The 25,250-nt window shown below is 44.6% G+C and overlaps 2 protein-coding genes across 3 annotated transcripts in view; both read left to right on the forward strand.

Annotated features, from left to right (window-relative positions):
* The first annotated feature begins 885 nt into the window (after positions 1 to 885).
* tmem183a (transmembrane protein 183A) lies at positions 886 to 7,403 on the forward strand. Its single transcript, XM_080001611.1, has 8 exons — positions 886 to 1,051; positions 1,803 to 1,892; positions 2,053 to 2,223; positions 2,397 to 2,547; positions 4,758 to 4,938; positions 5,345 to 5,425; positions 5,514 to 5,666; positions 6,280 to 7,403. Exons 1-8 carry the CDS (start codon positions 988 to 990, stop codon positions 6,463 to 6,465), a joined length of 1,077 nt encoding a protein of 358 aa, XP_079857737.1. The 5' UTR covers positions 886 to 987; the 3' UTR covers positions 6,466 to 7,403.
* A 1,772-nt stretch (positions 7,404 to 9,175) lies between these two features.
* Positions 9,176 to 25,250, forward strand: part of tfeb (transcription factor EB) — a 38,688-nt gene continuing 22,613 nt past the window's right edge. Inside the window, exons 1-2 of one of the 2 annotated variants that reach the window (XM_080000954.1) lie at positions 9,176 to 9,286; positions 24,069 to 24,163. The gene's annotated coding sequence lies outside the window, so the exon portion shown is untranslated. The remainder of the gene's footprint in view (positions 9,287 to 24,068; positions 24,164 to 25,250) is intronic. The other variant, XM_080000955.1, reaches the window with a different exon arrangement.

Consider the following 25,250-nt stretch of genomic DNA (forward strand, 5'->3'; position numbering starts at 1 on the left):
GCAGAAGACAATAGAGTGCAGTAGAATAGAGTTGGACAATATACAATAACAATAGACAGGACATATTGTGTGGAATCACCGCAGTTGCATTACATTTCACTGCATATATGTATGAAAGTATGTATATGTATGTGACGAATAAACCTCTTGAATCTCTTGAATCTTGAATACAACAGAACACAATATAATTGGGCAGAACACAGTATAATTGATGAGCACAGAATAAGACAGGATGTGCTGTGATATAATATAATACAATACAATACAACCATTATAGGTCTGTTCAAACCAGCAGGGGGTGCAACTTGAGCATATCTGCTGTATCCCTATGACAGCAACTGGTATTTTCTGGTCTGTTATTTTCTCTTCCCCTGTCTGTTCCTCTGTATATGAATGCCCCCCCCCTTCTCTCTCTTTCTTTCTATTTATATTTTTTTCATTGTCTTATTTTCTGCGCACTGAGATAAAAACGATAAAAAACAATTATTTGTTCTAATAATATGGGCAATCAATCAATCAATCAATCAATCAATCAATCAATCAATCAATCAATCAATCAATCAATCAATCAATCAATCAATCAATCAGTTATTCAATCTATCTATCTATCTATCTATCTATCCATCTGTCTATCTATCTATCTATCTATCTATCTATCTATCTATCTATCTATCTATCTATCTATCTATCTATCTATCTATCTATCTATCTATCTATCTATCTATCTATCTGTTGACCAGTAGGTGGCAGCAACACTCGCTTTCTCCTTTCCCCCTTAAAATAACCGGAGAGAAGAAGAAAAACGAGCCATTAACCGCGTTATCGCGACACTTGACGCGTGACGTCATTCCATGATGGCTGAAGATCCCGGAGGAACATTTTTCAAATTCTCTCTCATTTCCTCGTCTTTCTGTTCACCTCTGCTTGTCACGGAGACATGGCAGGACCCGCAGGCCCGCTAAGTGTGCGCAGATCCCCGATACCGACATGCCCAAGAAAGGGAACCGAAAACGGCTGAAATTTAGGGTCGGAGACGTCTGCTCGGAATCAGGTCGGTGGAAGATAAGCGGGCTAGCTAAACTAAAAACAAGCTATGCGATGCGGGTCAAGTTGTGTTTGGCGGGCCCCTTCTGCTCGCACAGCGGGAGTAACACGCGGTGCATCCGTTTTAACTCACATTTGAACTTTAAATTCTCTCTGGGGATTTGTCATATTAGTAAGGGTGCGAGGACGATGATCTATTGCATCATTCTAGTTACGCGTCAGAGCTGTAATACCCATGTCAAGAGCAGGGGTCTCTGCAGGTCCTCAAACGTCCTAAAATGTCCTGAATTCACTTTTGGACAAACCAAACCTAGAAAGCTATTGAATAGTCTTACTTAGATTAGTCTCAGTTTGGATATAACCATTCCTCTGCTTTATCCACGTATTCATTGTGTCAAAATGAGGAATTGAAAGTTAGTCTGCATCAGAGTGATGTTATGTCATAAAATCCTAAACATGATACTTTCCTTCATACTTGACTGGCTTTCTGACCTTAAAATTGGTGTAACAGTTCATGGAACCATCTAGCTCATAGCCTACTCTATTAATACCCAGTACTAACCTGGGCCCTATACCAAATCTATAGTACTTGCCTGTAATATTTTACTGATTGAGGCTGAGATTATTTGTCCAAAAATCTGTTGTTGTTTTTTTTTTGTTTAAACTTATTGACTTGATGCCTGCAGATACTGCTCTGCAAGAGCGAAAACATTCTACATCTGTGTAACTGTCTGTAAATGTGTTTTTCTTTCCCTCAGTAACAGTAGCTGATTATGCTAATGCTGACCCGGCTGTTGTGAAGACCGGGAGGGTGAAAAAGGCTGTAGTCAACGCAGTGGAAAAAGAAGGTACAAATCCACCTGTTGTGTTTCTCCAGCGAAAGCATAGTTTTATTAACCCCCACTTTTCTCAGTGTAAGCGATGCATGATTTGAGGCTTGGCTGTAGGTGCCCTCCGCCTTTCTGTAACGGTAACCCAGTTGTTGTTGTTGTTGTTTGTGTGCCTCAGTGAAATTACTCTGCGGCCTGGAAGCATCGCAGGGTGCTGTACAAGAGGTGCTCTCGTCTGCGATAAGTGTCACCGCAGACTCCCTGGAGAGCAGCGATGACCTTGACCAGGAGGAAGATGGGGAAAATAAAAGGAAGGCAGCCCGCAAGAAAAAAAACAAGAGAAGAAAGGGTATACTTTCTTATACGATGTCCCACAGAATATAAATTCATAACTATGAATCACAAACTCTGAATGCGTCAAGAACTAAAGAGGACAACTTTTGGATAATAATATTGAATACTTGTGCAGGCTTACATTGTGAAATAGGTGTTTACTTATGATGTTCTTTTTGGTCCTGACAGAGAGCATCGATGGCGGAGAGTATCCAGTAGATATCTGGTTGGTGCTGTCCTCTTATATCCGGCCTGAGGACGTGTGCAGATTTTCTCTGATCTGCAGGAATGCCTGGACAGTCACCTGCACGGCGGCATTCTGGAGCCGGCTCTACAGAAGGTGAGTCTACATTCATGGTTGATTGAGCCCTCAACTGTGTGGAGTATCAAAAGCATCACTCCCCGATAACTGTTTTATTTGAAAGAATACTTATTGGGATCACCCAGGTATTTGGGTGAAGTCGTAGGACATGATCCATCAGTGTCATGTTTCTTCTTGGCCACTCAGACTACAGTCGTTTAATAGCTGTTCAGAATTTCAAACTGTGCATAAAAGTCCATAAAAATTACAATTGCATGTGCATTAAAATAAAAATAGACATGGGTGGGGACAAAAAAGTGGCAAAGGGCAAGTTCTTGACATAGTTGATGAATGAGGACCAAGTTGTATCAACCTTCCTGCAGGACCAGGTCTGTAATTAATCGTATATATTTATTGCAATGTCGACATTGACCGCCAGAATTAATTGATCGTGGCGGGGGACAATTATTATTATTTTTTTCAATTTGACCGCTATCTGCGCCAGCTCAGCGTCTGATTCACAAAAGATATTGTGCTCATGACATAACAGAAGAGGAAGATTATTTTTGTCACACATCACAACACATGCAGTGACCAACACACACGCTTCAAATGGTGGCAGGTGAAACTCATTCTCTGCTTTTAACCCAGGCTGGCTTGTCCTTCCTCCGGGGGGGGCAGCCGCGAGCAGTGGGCAGCATTCAGCGACGCCCGGGGAACAATTACAAGGTTCCATCGCTGGTCAGACAAAGATATTCTGCATGTTTTTGTTGGGGCTCCTTAATGATGTTACAAGGAGGAAACCCCATGTGAGCACAAGGAGAACACGCAAACTTCACATTCCCATCAATGTCAATCGATTGCCGAATGCAGAACATGCATTCACCCCCCCCCCCCACCCACGGGGGTCTCTATTTTTACATGCAGAACAAAGGCCCCTAATCAGGATATAACCTGCCGGAGCGTGGTGCCAACAGCGCACCAGGCGGGAGTCGAACCAAGGACCTTCTTGCTGTGGGGCAGCCGCTCTGTGGAGCACGCAGACAGACAGGCCCTGGACACGGGACACACAAGGCTTTTTTCATTTCGTTCAATTCGGAAAAAGTAAATACATCTAAAATAATAAAAACACACTTTATTTGGAGAGAAATCTGCAAAAAATCTACAGGTGTGATTAACTGATCTTGTTTGGGATAAGTGCTTTTTATTTTATGTCTTGTCATATGGCATATGTTCCCATGTGCATGAATGTTCCCTTAAAAACACCCACTAAAGAGATTATCTTGCCCTATAGTCTGTGGGCCAGTATTGATTGATTGATTGATTGATTGATCTTCTGTGGCAGATGTTAATTCCATAATGATCCTTACTCCCTGAAGCAGTAGAAGATAAGCAACAGTTTTAAAATACTACTGGCTGGATTCTGGGTGAACTAAACAATACAAATAACGTTAAGTAACACAGAGCTTTCACTTTTGCTGGATGGGCCGCTTAATAAATAAAAAAATAAAATAAAAACTTTTTGGGCATAATTAAGAGTATTCCCACTTTTCCATGCACGACTACACCACTGACGATGGGTCAAGAAGGTTCATCGTCTCTCGGCTTGGGTTTAAATTTTTGTGTGCGTGGTGAAGCCAGGCAGTGTAGTTGAGGCCCACACGTCTTGCAGTAGTTTAGTAACAGCTTTGAGAGGTGTGTAACACAGTTGAAGTAGTGGTCAGCACCTTCCTCTAGGTTCCTGGTTTGAGCAGTATGCGCTGTGCTTTCCCTGCTAACCTCCACTTAAGAACTTTTGATGGTTGCCATAAGTGAAGCAGAGTCGGGGGCTGCTCCCGCGGCGTCGTCTTCAGGCCAATCAGAGGGCTCTGGGCCTCGTTTTTGCTTCATTGGCCTCTGCATTTCCAACGACCCAAACAGCTCGCAAAACTGAAAACAAAGTGTCTAACTGTGATTCTCAGGACTTAAATATGATGCATGGAAGAATATGTCAAACAAGCAGGAGGAAGAATGTATGCATTCTGAATTTCCAATGCCAGAAGCAACATTTTATCTTAGTTCAGCTCATCAATAGATTCTGGGCCTCCTTCATATGCTCTGTAAGAAGGGTTTTAAATTCCTGTTTTGATATTTGTCTTCTTTTTATTTATTCTTGCATGGATGTAATACACCTGTGGTATGGCTGGAGGCTGGACTTGGTACATTGCGGCTTCACCGCAGTTTCCCCCCTTGCCCCATCTCTGTCCCAGGCACTACCACATGGACGTGGATCTGCCCTGTCGTCTGCAGCCGGACTCCATCGACAGGATGTGTTGTCTGAGGGCTCGCGTGATCCGCTCGCTCTTCCACCTCTACGAGCCGTTCCGCCTGCGCGTCTCCAAGATTCCTGCCCTTCCTGAATCCACACCCACCACTTTGCTTAATTCTAAGGTAAACAGAGCAGATAAGTGACTTTGTAACCTCGGGCATAAACCTAGAGGAGAGGAGTGCGGCGAAATGATCATGACAGAACTTTGCAGTGAAACGAGTGTTTTACAAGAGGACTTCAATCTGTGAATATGAATAATGATCTGAGGTTGTAAATGACCATTGACAGATGCTGTATGTAGTATGTTTTGTAAATGTTTAATGCACATATTACGCTGTTACGCAGTTTGCATACACACAGTGCTGCCGCTTAATTACCTCAGATCAGGGAAACAGATTATAAAAGCATTAAATTAACACACGTCTGTTGCCATCACTCCGCCCTTGCAGGTGAGAAAGACCAGTGAATCTCTTTCCTCTGGATCTCCTTCTCTATAATAAAACTGACATGTTTATTTTCCTGTTTCAGTGTTTGCTGTTCTGGGTCAGGAAGGTGTCAGGGACCCGGCCAGAGGCCATGTGGGAGTTCAACTTTAAATTTCTGAAGCAGGTAAAAGGCCTGGCAAAAAAAAGTCTTGGTTTACTGAAGCACTCGACGTGAGCGCCTTATTTACCGTGCGTCTGGTTCGACTGTCCAGGTGCCGGGTAAACACTGCAGCGCCACGTCCCTGCACATGCCCAGGCAATACGAGGAGGTCCACACAAACCCCGACTCCGGCTGCTACCTGCTCCAGGTCACCACCCTCAACTTCATCTTCACCCCGGTGGTAATGGGCATGACCCTCACCCTGGTAAGTGGCTGAACTTGCCTCAATCTCCGGTTCATTACCGTTCACTCTGGGGACAGCGGCCAGTAGTTCTGGGGTTCCGGCGTAGCCAGCGGATACCCCGACCAAGGCTTCCTCTTCTGTGCGCCCGTCATTGTTTACAGTCAGTTTACCAACTTGAGACGCGAGAATGGAGTTGAGAGACGACGGCTACGACTGGATATTTATCACAAGTCCTAAGTAGTGAATACAAAAAAGGAAATCTAATAAAAAGCTTAATGGAGGTCAGACGATAGCCGGTGGGTTCCCAGATTGCGGAAGAGGAGGAGGTCTTGGCCCGAACAGCTGCTGGCTACACCGGAACCCCGGTAATATTGGCCGTTGTTCCCGAAGTCTTATCGTCATAAGACCGATAGCCCATGCGTTCTGAAATTGATTAGAGTTAGTCTCTTCACATTTAATTCTTTGTGTTGGCAATAGATGTCAGGTGGCATCTCAGACTGTATGCTCGCCCAGGTTTTTGCCTTTTGGCATAAACAAATATTTTTGCACTGCAATTCTAAGTCCTGAACTTTGGAGTATTGGCCAATACCAAATACATAATATAACGTGACCGATGCATAATCATTTCCCATAGTTTACCATCAACGTCAGCACGGACATGCGTCACCACCGCGTGCGCCTGGTGTTCCAGGACTCGCCGCTCCAGCGCGGCAGGAAGAGAGGCGACCAGGGTGGGACCCAGGTGGTTCTGGACCCCGTACACAGCGTGAAGCTCATGGACTGGTGGCATCCGCAGTACCCCTCTTCACCCTACATATGAGAAGAAGAAGAAGAAGAAGAATGCAGCCCAACCCCCCCCCCAAAACACCAACTACAGTCCCATAGCAGCAACAGCTATTTTTTGCCCCCCCCCCCCCCCCCCCCCCCCCCAACCGGGGTTCCCCGCACCCTTTGAATCACGTCCTCTCCTACACGTTGAATGTTATTGTACATAGGTGGTACATCTAGAAAAATTTCAAATATTTTTGCCTGTCCAGAACTTATTTCAATCACAACATTTTAAAAACGGTGAATGTTTTTGCATCCTTGTGTCAATTGGTTTTCTTTTCCCAGGAAAGGGTACTCTGAATTAACTTTCATTATGTTGCAATGCAGAATAAGCGGCATCAACCTGTTTGTTTAATTTATTGTATTATTGTTTTATTTAAACCTCTTGGTCTTTTAAATTGATTATATATTGAAATTGGAGTGTTAATGACACAGTTCTCAATTGAAGGGGCCAAAGAGATTATTTACCTCATGCACTGTGCATTGCTGATATTAATGTTGTCCCTTGTAGTATCCGCTTACTGTTGAACATTTTATCTTGAAAAAGATGAGTTTGACCTTGATTGATTCCTGATTTGAGGTTTTAAACCCTAAAGTCTCTACTGCCACTTTCGAGATCTGCCTCGAGACTTACAAGCCTGTCTGGGCGTTAGCTTTCTACACTTTGAAATTGGTCAGAGACCTGTGCTTATCGAATGTAAGTATAATATGCCACTCGTGCTGGATTATATCCGTAAGAGGGAAATGTCCGTCAGTGTTTGCTTCTTAAGATGCAGTCAGCCTCATTTAACTTGAATTGGTTTGTGAGTCATGCAAATATTTATTTTGAATGATTGGACTTCCTGGCGTGGGGCAGCTGGAGGTTTCTGGCTAATAGCGGTTGGATTAGTTTTAATGTGATCTACCATTGGCATATGTGACATCCTTTTACAAACCAAATTTCTGCACTGAAATAAAATTTCGAACTGCCCGCTGAACAGCTCCCTGTCTTTTCCTGTGACCTTCCTTCCCTCCCCTCTTGTGGCAGAGTAAGGTATTGCCTGTGTAACTCTTGTTTTCCTTGAACGCGGCGTGAATTCTGCGGTTAATTGAAAGGAATTTTTTTTTTTATCTTGGAAAAATAGCTCCTCGTCTCATTGTACTACTCTGAAAGCATCAGAGCATCCTGACCGTTCAAAGGAAACAAATTCCACCTCAGGAGAAAAGCGGGCTGTCACACATAGCCCTACCCCTCACAAAGCATCAAGAGGAAAATGAAGCACTTTAAACTATCACATGAGTTACACATTGAGGTGAGCTCCACTTCATTATATTTATCTAGGGAATTAAGGAGCTGTTTTCAACCCCAGTGTGGATTTAGGGATACACCCTATTCGATAGTCTAGACTAACTTTAGTCTAGATTATCCACTCAAGTGGTAAAGTTTTGCAAAGTAACGTCTTGATACTGTCTGCATGGCACTGCTTATTTGTCTTTATAAGCAAATTGACTCCAGACTAGATGTCATCTCTGCATCCAGTTCAAGTCAAACACTATCCCCGCACCACCACTTGTTGACTGTTCTGTCGCTCCCACAGTAAACATTTGTCTTGAGGTGGCAAAGGTAATTCCTTTTCTTTTTTTTTTTCTTTCTTCCACTCGCCCTTTCTCGCCCTTGTGCATTTAGAGCTCGTTACAGTGCTGTCAACCATAGAATGTAGAACAAAGTTGATAAATGTCGATACAACAATACATGTGATGCAGATGCAGCACACACTTTTTAATAAACAAAGTCACAGGTTAGATTCCGCTCGAATTACATAATCGAATTACAAGATAGTTCCAATAAATCTAAGCCATCAGGACTTTACTCAAAAATAACAATAATAATAAAAATATATACAATAATCATATTATAATAATGATAATTACAATGTTAATAACTCTTTACTCTTATTTATAATAAATAAGAGGAAATACTGTCAATGTGAAACAAGTGTTGCCCTCCCTCAGCTCGTATTATTGTTTTTATTATTATTTTATTTATTATTGTTGTTGGTGCTTTTATTGCTATAATTGTTGTTGTTGTTGTTGTTATTATTGCTTCAAGATTTTTTATTCAAGATTCAAGATTTTTATTTGTCACATACTTTCATACATATATGCAGTGAAATGTAATGCAACGCACCCGGTGATAACACACAATAAAAAAATGTCTTTCTAAAGACCGACTAACTGACTCCCAAAACGTAATACAGTAAGTTGAATACTTATAGAAAAAAATAAAAATATATAGAATAAAATGAAATACAATGAAAATAAAATGAAATAAAATGGAATAGATAGAGGGAATATGCTTGTGTATATACAGATATGTGCATTAAAGTGGCATGTGAATGCTATTGTTACTGTTATTATTATTATTATTATTCATGACAGAAAATACTTAAAACGTGAAAGGTCCGCGCCGCCCCCCCTCCAGTCGCGCCGCCCCCCCCGGAGACTACACCTCCCATGATGCACCGCGCCGCCCGCGCCCCTTGTCATTGGCGGCGCGAGCGGTCCGCGGTGCGCGCAGGTGACCGCGCGGACACCCCACGGGCGTCGTGACGGTGTCGCGAGGACGGAACGACAACAAACCCGGTCCCGGGCGGCGCGCGCGGAACCCGCCCCCCCCCCCCCCCAGGCGCCCAACCCCACCCCACCCCACCCCACCCACCCACCCGAGAGGCATGAGCGGCAACGCGGCGTCGGAACCGTAGCGGAGCGGTCCCCTGCCCCTGCCCCTGCCCCGACCTGGACCCGGACTCCTCCCGTCTGACCTTCACCGGCGGGTGAGTGAGATTCAACCCACGTAGACACCCCGCGGGGGGGGGGGGGCAACACCCACCTCCCCCAGAAAACACAACACCCCCCGATAAACGCACGTCGGGGTGGAAGCGGCGGCAGCGGGGCGGTACGTCGATACGACGCCGATATCGCGATATGGGTCCGCGCGTTCTCATAACCGTCCCCCCCGGGGGCTTGGGGCTGTCGTCTGTTTAAATGCGAGGGCGCCGACGGCCACCCCACCCCCCCCGGAGCGTGGTCAGATTACCGCCGTCGAGGTGTTCGCCCACACGTACCGCGACGTTCGGTCGGGGCGGAGTGCCGCTGGACCGCAGCGCGACCTCTTCTCGCCTTTTCCCGGGATTCCGATGTTCCGTCGGCACAAAGCACGGACCTCGGTTCTGAACCCTAGTAGCTTCGAACGACATTTAATAAATATTGTGTCTCTTTTAAGATTCTCTGTGAAACTTCTGGAACTGTAATCCAGCTCTCAGACCCGACCTACACCGGCGGTTCTCAACAGGAGGCCCGGGGACCCCCGGGGGGGTCCTTCCAGTGGCACCGGGAGGTCCCTGGCAACAGTTAAACTTCCGCGGTATTCCGTTTACAAGGCGTTAGCGCCTTAGAGCGTGTGCAAAAAAAACCCCCCAAAAAACAATTCCGCCATCATAGTTTCGCTCTTATCTCCAGCCGCTACGCTACAGACGGCTGTGGAACTTTGGACTAAATCCCACAGGAGATAATAACAGAAACAAAATCTTATCAAATGGGGTCCGAGCCTGATGCCTATGAAATTGAGGATCCTTGATACGGTGAAGGCTTTTACACCGTGTATTGTCAACAGAGAATACAAATACCAGCCGCCTCCTCCCTGCTATTTATAGGAGGCCGCTTGATTGACCTCTTGATTGCCATATTTCGGCAGAAGGGCAGGAGCAAAACCCGTATCGGTAACAACACCTCACCGGGGGCATGCTGCTATGTATAAACTGTGATTGTGATACTGCTTATGTAACGGGCGAGTTGCTGGGAAGCGCCGCGTGCAGCCGACAATAAAATGACGGAGGGGCTGCCGCTGGCCGCATCGCCTGCGGAGCTGCATTTTTGCAGGCGAGCGCCGACCCGCCGCCGTGAGGCGTGACTGGCGCGCTGGGAATTGGAATGAGACGTTGAAAATCCTGAAGGATGTCCAGCAAGTGAACGTGACTTTAGGATGGTTGCACCGCCTCTTCTCCCACTTACACACGGCTTGACCTCTGACCCTGGTTCCCGACTTCTATGTCATTTATGATTATGACTTCTGTGATTATGACTCCTATGATTAAGACTCCTAGGATTATGACTTCTATGTTTGTGACTTCTAGGATTCCCCCGGTTATAATCCAGTGAGCACAACAAAGTTCAAGGGGCGTGTGCGCAGCAGGGTCAATTGCCTTGATTTCTCCGGAGCCGATGATCGCTCCGCCTTTTTCAAGCTTTGTGTCGAGTCCAACGTCCCCGTCCCGATCGAACTCATCTACTCTCTACTTTCGCTTTCGTTTGTAAGAAACGTAGTGATTGCCATGAATACGGAGTCGCCTCCGACCACAATATGTTGAGCGTGTTAGGGATGACTTGACCGAATGAAGGAAACGTAGAGTTTGGCTCTGAAATTGATCTTAGTCAACGCCACTATAACGTACCTAGCGTGAGAAGTTACATCCACGACTTTAAAAGCAATATAAGGGTTTTAAGGACCACACGGGTGGAGAAACCTGAGAAAGGACGGAGGCCACTTCTTAAAGTTCACCGCGCCGCAGATCTCTCTCCCGGCGGGAAGAAAGGCTTTTCACCGGATGCACTGGGTTTGTTGCTGTCCGTCACCGTGACAAGGCTCGGCTACTGCGCGATACTGTCTTTACATAAAACATGTCGTTCCACCCGTGCGGTGCCGCGGACGGACGGACGGACGGACGGACGGACGGACGGACGGACGGACGGACGGACGGACGGACGGAATTACCGACGATGATATGCCGTGCACAGAGCATAAAACTGGCTGCTTATCTTTTGCGTATTTTGATCCCCGCCGCTGATACCAAGAGTTCAACCAGGGGCTGAAACCCGCGTCTCTGTTGTGACAACGAGAAGAGAAAGAGGAATTTACACACACACACACACACACACACACACACACACACACACACACACACACACACACACACACACACACGTCTGTCTCTGTCTTGATATTAATAGTGACGCGTGAACGCTGTTGCTTTTGTTCAGTTTTGGAAATTGCGGTGACACGGCGCACCGGCTACTAAGGTAGAAGGCAGTTGAACGTTGGGCATGTCAGGGCCAGGTTCATTTTTGATTTTCCATTATTCTGCTGAGAGCAATTCTCTCTCTCTCTCTCTCTCTCTCTCTCTCTCTCTCTCTCTCTCTCGCACATGAAGGATTACATTTCCACTCTGTAATTTATCCTGAACATTAAGGCCCCTGCTTCTGTGTAATGTTTCAATAGTATTATATTAAAACCTTGATATTGACAGTAAAGTTAATAGTCATTTTCATCATGAATGATGATGAAAATTAGGAAATTGAAACCTCTGCTATGAATCTATATTTAATGCCCCACGTTAGTTCCGCATACGATCCATTTGTGTAAGTTGAAGTTTACCTCGTGTCCGAGAGTTCTTGTTTAAATTAGTTATTAGAGGAGGAGTTTTCATCGGGGACTGTGCCCCACCAGGTGTTGTTTTCCCCGTCCCTGTAAATATGCAACCAGATTTAAACTAACCCGGTACTCCCCCCTTCTCTCCCCTCCCCGGCGCAGCACGCTATGGAGCGTTTGGAGTGTGGGCTCCGTGGGGCCGACAATGGGAGAGGTGTGAGTGTCGAAGTCAGCGGGGTAACTGAGTGCATGCTCTGCGAGGGGTTCGATAACACACTGATCCACGAGGTCAGGGGTCGCTGGCTCGTATGTAGGGCAGCAATGAAGACTGACCGCGCGCTCGCTCTCTCTCTCTCTCTCTCTCTCTCTCTCTCAAGGACATAATTTGCTCTGTTTTCGATGGAAATGTCACCTTTTTGCACTGTGTGTTTGGTTTATTCCTCTGTGTGGTGATTATCAATGGGTATTTTTTTTCCCCCTTTGGGGCCTTTTTTCCTGTGTGGTTTACAGGGAGGCACCGATACCGTATGGGTATGGGGCCCGATACTTTGCTCATGTACACGTGAAAATGCACCGACACTCAAACCCGATACCAACCTAATGAACGTAGTTGCTGTATGGGGATACTTCAAAGTCAACGAAGGAGACGAAAATACAAGAGAATGCAACAGAATTAACGGCACACTCAGCAGCACTACAGAGGGGAGACAGAATGTCAAGAGACAACCCCCAGGGCAGTGCAGGTTACAGGCTTGGGCGGATTAACGATTAAATCGTCAACTTAACGTCGTCCGTCTTCAATGTCAATCGCGATCGATGGAGTCGATTGCGACTGACATTGACGACAGACGACCTCTATCTATTCCTTTTTTTTTTTTTTCATCAGCCAGGAAAAATCGGAGCATTAAAAGGGAGTGCATTTTTGTGATAGTAATATAGCAATATATAATATAATCTCATAGAGAAAGATTTAGATTTATTTTATTTATTTTATTTCTTCTATGGAAAATGAAAAACGTAAACCTAACTTTTAGTTTTTTTTATTCGTCCTCCAGACAGCAGTGCACTTTCCCGACCCCTGTGCATGTCTTTTTATTTTAGATCTATTTATTTCCGTTTGTTTCCTACATGTATGAAACGGAAATTTTAAACACAACTGAGTTAGAGGACTGTTCCGTCCCGGTCCAAGAATAGCTGCAATAACCGTGTCTCCCTGTTGCTTTCTGTTGCTATGGGATTTAAAGTCAAAACTCAATGTTTTTGTATAAATACTTAACTTGTAAACATAAATTCTGCACTTTTGTAATTGGGAGACTGTACTATACGCGAAACCGTTTCGGGGCTAGCGTACAGACTAAGCGGTAGCAGGTGTATTTGACGACATGCTTCAAACGTGGGGCATTTCGGAAAACGTCGGTCCACCCCGTGGTCCGAGACAACGGCAAAAGTACGATAAAAGCCAGGGATGAGGCACTCCGACACACTCCGACAGGACGTACAGACACATTGGAACACTACGTTCTACGTGCTCCGGTCTCTCCTTGAGCAGAAACGGGCCCTCAGAGCGTCTTGCTCGGAACACACGACCTTCCCCACAGCCTCAGTCTTAACCAGCGGAGTCTGCTGGAGAAGACGCTGTCCCTCTGGCTCCGTTTGAGGAGTTAAGTCGACAAGTGAGCTCTTGGGATGCATTAGCCTCAGATGTGATTCCTGCTGTTGCTGCGCTGCAGAGATTGTTGGCCAAGGAAAATGATGAGGATCATGGAATTAAAACAATGAAGAATACTCTACTGGCAGCTGTGAAGAAGCGCTTTTTCGATGTGGAAATACCCACTCTGCTGCATCGCAACTGTACCCGACCCAAGGTAACTAATATATGCACTTCGTTAAAAATCATGTATAAGACTGTGTGGTTTTCATGGCCAGTAAGTTTGAAGGAGGGCAACATACGCCCAAGTGTCAGTATTAATTGATTTCTAGACAAGAGGTTCCCAACCACCTCAGAACGGTGGCGGGCCGCCATTGGACTGTGAGAAGGCGGGCAGGGATGCCCTGTTTAGCCTGTGCTTTTTTTTTTTTTTTTTTTTTTTTTTTTCTTGCAAAGCCCAATCATTATTTATATTCTACTATTAACTATATGTATACGTGCGTCTTACCTACCCAATCAAAAGTTCAGAAGCGGTCAGAGTGATCTCAAATCGAAAACAAGCGAGCGAAGACAAATAAAAACAGTGTGTTTTTATTTTATTTTCCTCTTTTTCCTAATTGAATGAAAAAACGGGGAGACTTTCTCAGTCAACCCCACCCGCGCCAGCATGTGAATAAGCCTATCAATATCCGGTCTGTGAACATTATGTGCACTGTCCGTGATAATAAAATGGTTGGGAACCCGTGTTCTAGACGACGCATACAAATTCAACACGGACAGACAGGCCTTATGGGACCTTACCAACACTGCCAGGGAGGCCAAAGAGGTGGTGATGCAGGAGCCGCAGACAATGCCGAAAAACAGGATGAACTTGAGGAGCCGCCTGTCAGGAGGCCATCGGAGGAACAGCCCAGCAGCAGCCTGGACGGTGTGTTTGATGAAATTTCAGATGAGCATGCACCTGCATCACCCAACAGTTTCTCCAGTGGCTGTTGCCATGCAGTTGGAGACGTACCCTGGAGAGATTAGCAAAGTGGCTAGCAAAGTGCAATTTCCCACTCTCTCCCAAATGTCACAAAGATACCGCTCAGCACCGTGTAGTAGTGTGTAAAGTGAAGCTTTCCACACTGCTACATGCGAGGCTGTTTAGCTCAGTGTTACATTTGTTGATGGAAAAAAGAAATAAGCCCACAGCTGAGAATGCAGAGGGGCTTCTTCACTTACCTTTCCAAAAAATACCTATGCTGCACAGACAGCTCTAACAAATAAAGAAAGGCACTTTATTTTTCATTTATTATTATTATTTTTTATTTTTTATTTTATTTATTTATTTTTTGCAACGATTGCAATTTATTTTGGAATGGCAAGTACTATATAAATATAATAGTATTTTCCATATAATACCATATAATAAATAATTTGCACTCAAAAGTGAAAGAGACTTTCATTTGAAGTTTGAACTGGACATTTCCATTTTGGTTTTATGGTGCATACTAAAACGGAGTGAGAGTTACAGCTTGCATTATACTAGAACCTGGTGACTGTCCCATATTCTATTTTACTGCAACTCAGTGACCGTTCCATGTTGTATTTTATATGCTTGTCCTGGTTTGATTGGATCATTGATCTCCTTTTATTGCCTATACTTGTCCTATCATCTGCAGTGTTGTACGGAAACGTGCGTGTGGGTCATATCTTCTGCCTCATTGGATTCACGTCAGCTTTTAGGTGCCAGTGATGGGGCTAATTTTCTTCCTTTTCCAAGTAAACACACACAGACACACACACACACACACACACACACACACACACACACACACACACACACACACACACACAGGCAAGTGTGCATTTATGTACTCAAATGTGAACGAGCGTGAGGTGTATGTAAACACAAGATCATCCGCTGGCCATATGGGCAGCTATCTGGAACACCATTTTCTCTGTGCTACCTGATTGGTCCAAAGGAAAGTCCCCGTGTTTCCCTTTTAGTAAACCTTGTGTTTGTCCTTACAGTCTGGAGTTTTTCTTAAGAGAAAAAAAAAGCCGCAGTGACATCTTGGCATGTGATAGGTGACCAAGCCACACATGATCTAATGGAGGTTGGATGTGGGCGGGCTTTTTGTGGCATGTGCCGAAATGCATGACCCCACTTCCTCATGTTTTCCCCGGCGCTGGTTCTCACATCCTCTTTTGGCTCACAGGTTATGGCTGTGTTTATGGTCCATTAGAATCAATTCTAAGCCACCAATTTGGTGATGCACTGCGCAACAGCAGACTCGTCTTTGACATGTTGTTTGCCAGTGTGAAAACACCAGGGCAATTAACTATTAAAATCCATATACAGTATGATGGTATCCTTTCCAAGTCCCCGATTTGTACAAAATCGCTGGTTCCGCCAACTCTCGTTATTTAGCCTGGAATGTAATTTATGGACCCGCTAGTTGAGCTGAGGACCTTCTCAGAAGCCTTAACACAAGCATCTCACCACTCAGCCTATTGAATCAAAGCGTTTAAACACTGCGAAACAGTCTGTCTTAAGCCATTCCGTCTCGGTTTACCTGAAAAAGAGAATACACACCTCTGCTTTTGTCAAATGCAGAAGCTCCATTCACTTTGTCCCTGAAGAGAACAACTGGTCCCTTTCTATTAAATAGTATTAACTCAGCGGTGCCCTCTCCCACACACACACTCGCAGTGGAGCTGCTTGTCTGACAGGATTAGTAATGCCCAAAACCACAGTGATTTCAATCCACGCACCAATCTTTTCTGTTTGTATTTCGATGTGTGGGCTATTCTCCCCCCTCTCAATTAGTCCTTTTAATAGCGCCAACCGTAAGTGTGATAAATAGATTCTTTATTCTCTTGAGTTGATCAGATAAGAGGTTGCGAGAGGTGTGTGTGTGTGTGTGTGTGTGTGTGTGTGTGTGTGTGTGTGTGTGTGTGTGTGTGTGTGTGTGTGTGTGTGTGTGTGTGTGTGTGTGTGTGTGTGTGTGTGTGTGTGTGTGTGTGAACAGCACGGGCGTAGGAACAGCATTCCTACGCCCGTGCTCTTAGTTCAATCGCAGGCCCCTCAAACATTTATTTTTGATGGAAAGGAACCGTTCTCTTGGGCCGTTTTAATGGGTATGAAAGAGAGGCTCTGGAACGACATTATTATTGATCATCCACTGATTTATCGATATGTCTTGAACCCTCGCTCGACTCTGAAATGTGTTTATATCCCTGTCTTCCCCTCTTCTCTCTCTCTCTGTAATCAATCCAACAGTATCCAGCCAATAACCGTTCTGTGGAGTGTTTTTTTTTTCATTGTTATTTCAAATGCCAGGGACTTGACCCACTTTTTAAAAGTTTTAAGTATTTTATTTCAGAAGCTCGATGAACATATCTCTGAGGCGGCCTTCGTGTTTGGTGCTGGTTGCGATAAGCTAGATCAAACTAATTGGAAACTTTTAGATTTCTTTAGTTGGGGAAGCAAAGCTTGCAATTTACAAAAGCAGGAAAACTAGAATACATAATGGTGTAAATCAAGAGGTTGTTTGTTGCTCTGGTGAGAGCCAGGGTTTGGGTTGATTTGAGGTTTTACAAACTAATGAGTGAGGTGCAGGAATTCAAACCACCGTGATGCTACAGGGACGTATTTTGATCTGTTTTATAGGGAAACGTGACCTTTTGCACTGTGTTTGGTGGATTCCTTGTTGTGGTTTTATAAATGGGGGTTTTCTTTTCCCTTTGGGGCCTTTTTTTTTTTTCTCTTGTGTGGTTTATAAGGTTTTTATTTTTTTTTGCTTTCATTTTTTATTAGTATTATGATTATGATATCGTACATTTCTAATATGTATGTATTTATTTATTGCTTTGTTCATTGAATTGTCTTCCAGTTTTTTGTGCTTGTGCCACTGGAATCAGTCGATACCAGACGTGTTTTTGAAAACCCAAAAAACTGTCTTTCTCTCTGTATCGCGACAGGGCTACTGGGGCGGACATATTTGTCATATCTCAAAAGTAATCAGCGCTCAACGCACAAGCTAAAAAGAAGGGAGTGATGGGGTGAGGGAGAGGGAGGGAGAGGAATTTGCCGTAAAGTGACAGCATTCTGTTCGTGGTGTCAGTAATATGTGCTGCGGGTCCGTGTGCGTGTGTGTACTTTAGAGGAACTTTATCGAATTCATCTGCCAAATGCCAGCCATTCCAAGTCACTATGTACAGACTGTCTCCCCCATGCAACAAGAAATGCTGTGTGCTTGGTTACGTCCCCCTCCCACCTCTTTCTTACGTACTCTTCCTCTCACACTCATGCACACACACTCCTATTACACACGTGTGTGTAGTTGCAGGTACGTAGTGCACCTGCTGATTAACTGTCAGTTTAACACTGACAGTTGGTTGCATGGTAGGGTCAAAGTATGCTTGGGGACATCTAGTGGCTCTGAACATGTGAACTAAATTGAACATAATAGTTCAATTTCTGTAGATGGAATTTTAAAGATGAATTGTTGGGAGAGAAACTTTAACTGTTAATGAAATGGAGTAAATCCATATGTTCGTATTGTTTCATTTTTAAATTTCAAACAAATAATATTGAGATATAATGCAATTCAAAGCTACACCTAAATTGTTACGACTAAATTGTTATTTATTTGTAATTGAATTCTACCTTTCTTACCTATTTTCCGCCTAATTTAAAATTATACCAAATTCAAAATGCACAAACCTTGTGCATCAAAGGCTGCTATTAATATATGCTATAGGATAGAATTTTTTTATTTTATCTTATTAGCTTAGCAACCAACCCTTAAAAACGGTCTCTACAACCCTAGTAGGCAAGCAAATCCATATATATATCAAAATTCATTTCCGCGTCAGGCTGTAGCTATAACTAGTCTGGCATATTGACAGTAATCTTTGTTCCACTGAGTAGTGCCATGGCCCGAGGATAGCATGGCCGCTGTCTCGCACCACTGCATACACACAACAGCGATACTCATAACACAGAACCAAGTCAACACAGTCAACTGTTGATGATGTTGTTTCTTGCAACATTTCTGCAGCCATAGTAACTGAGGGGCGTGAAAGATGGCCAACATGTATGTCTGAGATAGGGGTGTGTGTGTGTGTGTGTGTGTGTGTGTGTGTGTGTGTGTGTGTGTGTGTGTGTGTGTGTGTGTGTGTGTGTGTGTGTGTGTGTGTTTGTGTGTGTGTGTGTGTGTGTGTGTGTGTGTGTGTGTGTGTGTGTGTGTGTGTGTGTCGTCCTGCCTCCGCTTTCCATAGGCCATTGTCAAAAGAGTACAAGGCAGTCTTGGTCAGTGATCTCTCCTCCTACACTGAAGCCTTGTGATTGGCCAGACACTATAGGGACGCAGCTCTCCCAGCCAATCAGCGAAGGGCGCGGCTGAGCCATGCCCCTGGACCAAAATAACCTGGTAAATACACTGCAGGCACTATGAGAACTGTGCTGGCCCTCTGTTAGATGATCTGTATACAAACAACAAGGGATGCTTGTAGGCAATGCACGCCAGTGTTGTGGTAGGCCCAACTAGCCAAGCAGTGGTTTGATACTGATGCTCTGGTCTACATTCAGGATGGATTGATGGAAGGGCAGAGACAATGATGGATGGAGGGATGCAGAAAGTGTGTGTGTGTGTGTGTGTGTGTGTGTGTGTGTGTGTGTGTGTGTGTGTGTGTGTGTGTGTGTGTGTGTGTGTGTGTGTGTGTGTGTGTGTGTGTGTGTGTGTGTGTGTGTGTGTGTGTGTGTGTGTGTGTGGACTGAGAGGACATACTGTACCAGTCATATCTCCCCCTGGGGCTGATCCTGTTTGGTTTGTTTAAGGCCTGATTCTAAAACTGAACAGTCAATAATGCCATTTGAATGCAACTTGTCACAGGCAGTCATACGTTATGCTATTAAATATCATGAGCAGGTATATTTTTTGAGCAAATATAAAATGACTAATTGCTAGATCAGAAAGACCAATAATTAAAGAAAGTTTTGTATTAAACAATAGGGGAAAAATAGTTTTTTGTATGGATATTTTTCGATGATCTTTATTCATGAATGCAGATGATTGTTCAAAATATTTAGCATGTTCCCTTACTATCCTAGGAGCAGTGAGGATAGGAGCAATAGATAAGATGGAAGATAAGATACAAAAGACACTTATGACAAAAAAACAATGTGGTCTGTAATTGAAATATCTCGCTGTAGTTTCTTCAAAACAAATCACATCTTTGAAAGCACAGATGGTTTTCTTTGTAGGAGACACTTAAGAGGAGGAGACGCGCTGTAAGATCCTGGTGTACAGCACACACGGTTACTGCAAGAGCGGTGTCTACTGATGATGCTGCTCTGCCGGATGGCCCACTGGGGGAATTTGTAGAAAAAAAAAACCACATCCTGCGCGAATTTCATCACGGTGAAAGATGCAGCGAATTGTGTTTTTTAATAGCAATAGCCGATTTAACATGAAAATCATCTAAATGGTCTAAACTGAAACAGTACTATTTACTTCATGTTCACACTATCGTCCAACGTACACTAGTGTGTGAGGAGAGGTTGGTGGGTGTGGGTATGCTTCATATACCTGCGTATACCCTCCACTACCCACTGAATGTAGAGTTGAGTGCCACCAGATGGAGCTAAATTCTTAGCTTGAGAAATGGGGGCCGTCATACCTGAACTGTGGAATCGTCCCTCCACCTGAATTGCACCTCTGACGTGTTGGTTGTTTGTGTTTTGTATATGTGTGTCTTTCTTTTTATGTTCCATGTCAGACAACCACCCGTGTTATTTTGTACTTTTAACAACTGCTTTCTCCAAGATGCTCAAACTGTCTTATCTGTGATTCAGAACGTAAACTGATTTTTCTTTTTCTTTTTTTTTTTTTTACTTGGATCACTGAGCACTCAGTGGTGTAAGTTAAAAAAAAAAAAAAAAGTACTGCTTAAGTTATAAATGTGTTCTCCACACTCATTTTATCATCTCCTAACAATTCAATGGTTATGGCTTCCCGTTTGTGACGGATATGTGTCACCTTGGTTTGCTGCGGGAGGACAAGTTGACCGAAGTTGCTTTAAATACCAAATTCTGAAGGTCAGGTAGCCATAACAACCGCAAGGGTGTTCTCAGTTTTCCCACAACTGTGAATAGGTAATTTATTACCAACTGTTATTGCCATCTTTCTAATTTAAGGTATGTGTATGTGTATATGTGTGTGCGTGTGCGTGTGCGTGCATGTGCGTGTGCGTGTGTGCGCGCGCATGGTTGCTCATGTGCATGTTGTCAGTTTGGAAGGTTGGGTGTACGTATTATGCTGATTCATTCTCTAACTTTCCTCAAACTTTTTTGCTGTGGAATTTCTGCTTCTCCCCTCCTCTTCCACTTACGGTCCATCCATCCAGGACTATATTGTGTGTGTGTGTGTGTGTGTGTGTGTGTGTGTGTGTGTGTGTGTGTGTGTGTGTGTGTGTGTGTGTGTGTGTGTGTGTGTGTGTGTGTGTGTGTGTGTGTGTGTGTGTGTGTGTGTGTCCTCTTAACCACATACAGGGCCCCCCTTGTTCTTACCCCCAGACTCCGGCATTCAGGCTAATTTAGGGGAAGAGGAGATGGAGGACTAGGAAGCTGAGTTGGTGTTTTGATGGAGGCGGTGGAGTAATAGTGACTAAGACACTCACCCTACTGTAACTCACCCTGTGTGGGGGGGGAGTGGTGTCACAGCCCATCCGGCATATGCACACACTAGTGGGTTGGACTCGGTGGGCGCACAGCTCTCGCAGGGTTACGCGGCTACACTGTAAATTCTCTCTCTCTCTCTCCCGCTCTCTCTCTCTCTCCCTCTCTCTCTCTCTGTCCTCCCCTGTGTTTGTCCCTCAAACCACATGGATTAACGGCGTCTTCTTGGATACAGAATGTTGGTCTTTGGGATAACAGGACTGTAGCTTGCCCCGGTAAGAAAGTTGTGTTTGCATAGGTTTGTTATTGCCTCTCTGCGTGACTGTTTTGGCTCCTCTTTGTGAATATTTATACCCAAGTCTGACGCTGTGGCTTTCGATTTGGTTTTGGCGTCGAATCAGATGTGCTCACCCCCCCCCCCCCCCCCCCCCAAGTTTTCTTGATGGAAACTTTCCCGCACGCACCGGTTGTAAAACGCCGGCTTTGTGTTTCAAGTGAATTGTCGACTCAACGCGATGCCGGCAATAGAAGGAGCAGAAGCAATGGGAGTTAAATTGAGTGACAAGTGTTGCACTTTAACCTTTTAGGCTCGAGGCGTTGAGATGTTGTTCAGAGATGGCTGATAGTTGCTAGTGTAGTCGCTGGTTGCCGCGCAGCGTGTGCAGCCGGCGGAGCGTGAGCAGCGTGTCGGCGGAATGTTACGTCCGGTGGGGTGCTGCATCGCGGGCTGCAGCGACTACAACCGGCCGTAGCGCGTGGCTGCCGCCCTGCCGCTGTTGTGTTCTCTGTCCGCGTCCTTCGTGAGAGTGGTGTAATATAAATGACGTGCAATGTATGCATGTTATGGACGAGCGGAGCATTGTTACAGTATTGTCTCACCGCCGAACAAGTTTGACTGTCAACTCGGACAAAAATACACGGGACAAATACATGCTGAATTGAATCTGTACATTGCATTTCAGCATGACTGTGTCCCTCCACAACATTCCCTTCAAAAGCCTTTAACTTGAAGCAGTTGTAGTGTGGGTTTGTGTGTTACACATCGGTACAATGTTGGTGGACCCTATATTTTGTTTCCCAGGTTTGTCAGCAGAGGAAGTTGCTTCACTGCTGACATCAGGACTTGTGAAAGCTTGCAGAAGGGAAGGAAGACATTTTTCTTTTCTTTTATTTTATTATTTATTTAAATCGATCACATTTCCATATGATCTTTTGGTCTGCGTTGCATTTTATGCACTGTTCTCGCTGGTTTATGTCATGGAGAGCAGTGCATGAGAGAGATGAGAGAGTGAGATGAGAGAGAGAGAGAGGAGAGAGAGAGAGAGATGAGAGAGAAGAGAGAGAGAGAGGAGAGAGAGAGAGAGAAGAGAGAGAGAGAGAGAGAGAGAGAGAGAGAGAGAGAGAGAGAGAGAGAGAGAGAGAGAGAGAGAGAGAGAGAGAGAGAGAGAGAGAGAGAGAGAGAGAGATTTTCTGTTACATACTGTAGACATGTTTGGGAAGGCTATATTTAGTCTACTGTTTCTTTGCGAGGATCCAACAGAAGCTGGCTCTGTGAGATCCACCAACAGCTTCTCTGGCGTTGTCTGTATCCCCAGACACCGATGATTCATTGAGATGAACTTTGAAAAGTTGGTTCATTAGCAGACTTCTGTGATTAATTAACAACAAAACACTTACAAGGTTTTCCGGAGGCAAAAGCCTCTGAAAGCCCGGCGCCCGAGTCTCTTGCGGCAGACTCCATTTGTATAAATTGTAAACACATCCACGCCCTCTCATACACGAGCCGTTAAAGCTGCATTAAAGCAAAATTCAAGGAAATGACGCTTGATGTAAACAGACTCACTGCAAACTTTGGGAAACACTTGAATGAGTGAGAGCAGACGGAACAGCGTGTCACGTCTAGCGAGGGGGTACGATACGACACAAAAGCAGTGCTGTCTCCACGTGTTTAAGGACATATTTAAAACAACCACTCACAGTCAGGACAGTGAAACTGAAATGGCTTTGACAAGTAGTACTACTTCAAATAAAAACATTAGACCAGTGTGCTTGGATGACGGTATAACACTGAAAGATCTGCAGGAGGGAAAATAAGAGGGTTTGTTTTTTTTCCCCCTTGTGCATCATTATGTCCCTGGTTGAATCCCTGCTGTGTCGCCCAGCTCACCTTTTATCTGGAGCCGAGAAGGAGGGGAAGGGGGCGGGAGTGCATGGAGCAGCAGCTACAAACACAGATCTGTTAACATGCATATTTTACTTTTCTTATATAAATTCTGCTTTTACTTTTATTTTTTATTTTTTTGCAGCGATTAAGAACATAATAAAAAAATTAAAAAATCCTGTCCCGTGCGTGGTATTGCGTCATTTCCGGCCACTTCTCGCGTGTGTTTTCGTGACAAAACGTGGTTTGGAGACCCGACAGACTTGTCGGGGATTCCTCCTGGTGAAAGATCTTGTCATGTGTGACCCCCTGTCGCCCATCAGTCATGTAGTGTGAAAACACAAGACTGAAAGATTCCCCATCACAAGACAGAAAGATGTGTCGTGTGAACAGTACAGCCATCTGACGACTCTCAAAGTGGTGGAGTGTGCCCGTGGCATTATTACCTGAGAAGCTTGCTGGACTCAGTAATCAACATTCAAGCCTCCGTTCCCATTTATAAGAAATTTACCTTTCTTGCCTTCTTTCTTTCTTTCTTTCTTTCTTTCTTTCTTTCTTTCTTTCTTTCTTGCTTTCTTTCTTCAATCTGCTCCTTCTCCTTGTCTCTGTACCTTCTCTCTCTGCCCTGCTCTCTCTCTCCTCTCCCTCTACAGATTTCTCTCCATCATCTTCAGGGTGCTGTGAAATGTAGTCAACAGTACAAGCTGTGTATACCCTCCTTTGAGAAAAGTTGTTTCCTCTCCAACAGGTAAGTGTGTGTGTGTGTGTGTGTGTGTGTGTGTGTGTGTGTGTGTGTGTGTGTGTGTGTGTGTGTGTGTGTGTGTGTGTGTGTGTGTGTGTGTGTGTGTGTGTGTGTGTGTGAAATATTTAACAACTCAAGTACACTCACATTTGGAAAACGAAAGGAATTAAAGAAACAAAAATGCCCGAGCTGATACTTGTGGCTTGTCAGTGAGCTGACCCGAAACAAAGCGCAATCATTGTCAGTAAATGGTTTGACACCCTCTCTGGACCAACCCCCTTACTGCCTGTCTCCTTGTCTGTCTGTCTGTCTGTCTGTGTCTTCCTGTCTCTACATGTATATGTGTCCTAGAGGGCATTGTTCGGTTGTATGTGTTTTGTCGTTAAGGGATACAGCTGTTTGTGTGCATGTGAGACCAAATAGGAAGGGGTAAAGATCTCATAGTTGCCGTGCCATCCTTGACATACAATCCGGCCTTGCCATTTGGGCTAGTTTGTATGTGGGTGCTATTTATATAGATATAGATATAGAGAGAGAAGGATTACAGTGTTGTGGATGAGCCAACACAAGATACTGCAAAATGTGTCAGAAATCAGAAACACAGGTGCGTCCATTTCCACATAACCTTTAAAAGCAGTGGACACACACACATGCACACGCACAGACACACTACACAACATGGGCCCCAGAGGAGAACAGGGTGTTCTTGAAAAGGGGAACAGAGAGTAAGGGGGCTTAATATAGTCATTAGAACAGGCCAGCAAACTTCTCAGTGCGGAAAGGGCGTGTAGCTCTGTTGGTGTCTATATGCTTGCATGTGTTTTTGCACTTACCTGCCTCTATGCATATTTTTTTGTTTGTGTATGTATGTGTGTAATCAAGAGGCTAGTATCATCGTTCAGTGATAGGCTTGCATCTTCGTGTGTGTGTGTGTGTGTGTGTGTGTGTGTGTGTGTGTGTGTGTGTGTGTGTGTGTGTGTGTGTGTGTGTGTGTGTGTGTGTGTGTGTGTGTGTGTGTGTGTGATAAAAGGGCTAGTATCAGTGCAGTGTCAGGCTTGGATCTTCAGTGGTGTTACCTTCATTGGTTAGGGTT

This window comes from Zeus faber (assembly GCF_960531495.2).
Source record: "Zeus faber genome assembly, chromosome: 5".
NCBI lineage: Eukaryota > Metazoa > Chordata > Actinopteri > Zeiformes > Zeidae > Zeus > Zeus faber.

Excerpts from the sequence above, each read along its gene's own strand:
- tmem183a (XM_080001611.1), top strand. The coding sequence starts at position 988 with ATGCCCAAGAAAGGGAACCGAAAACGGCTGAAATTTAGGGTCGGAGAC. Across the intron at positions 1,893-2,052 it reads CAACGCAGTGGAAAAAGAAG|TGAAATTACTCTGCGGCCTG; the intron begins GTACAAATCCAC and ends TGTGTGCCTCAG. Across the intron at positions 5,667-6,279 it reads TGGGCATGACCCTCACCCTG|TTTACCATCAACGTCAGCAC; the intron begins GTAAGTGGCTGA and ends CATTTCCCATAG.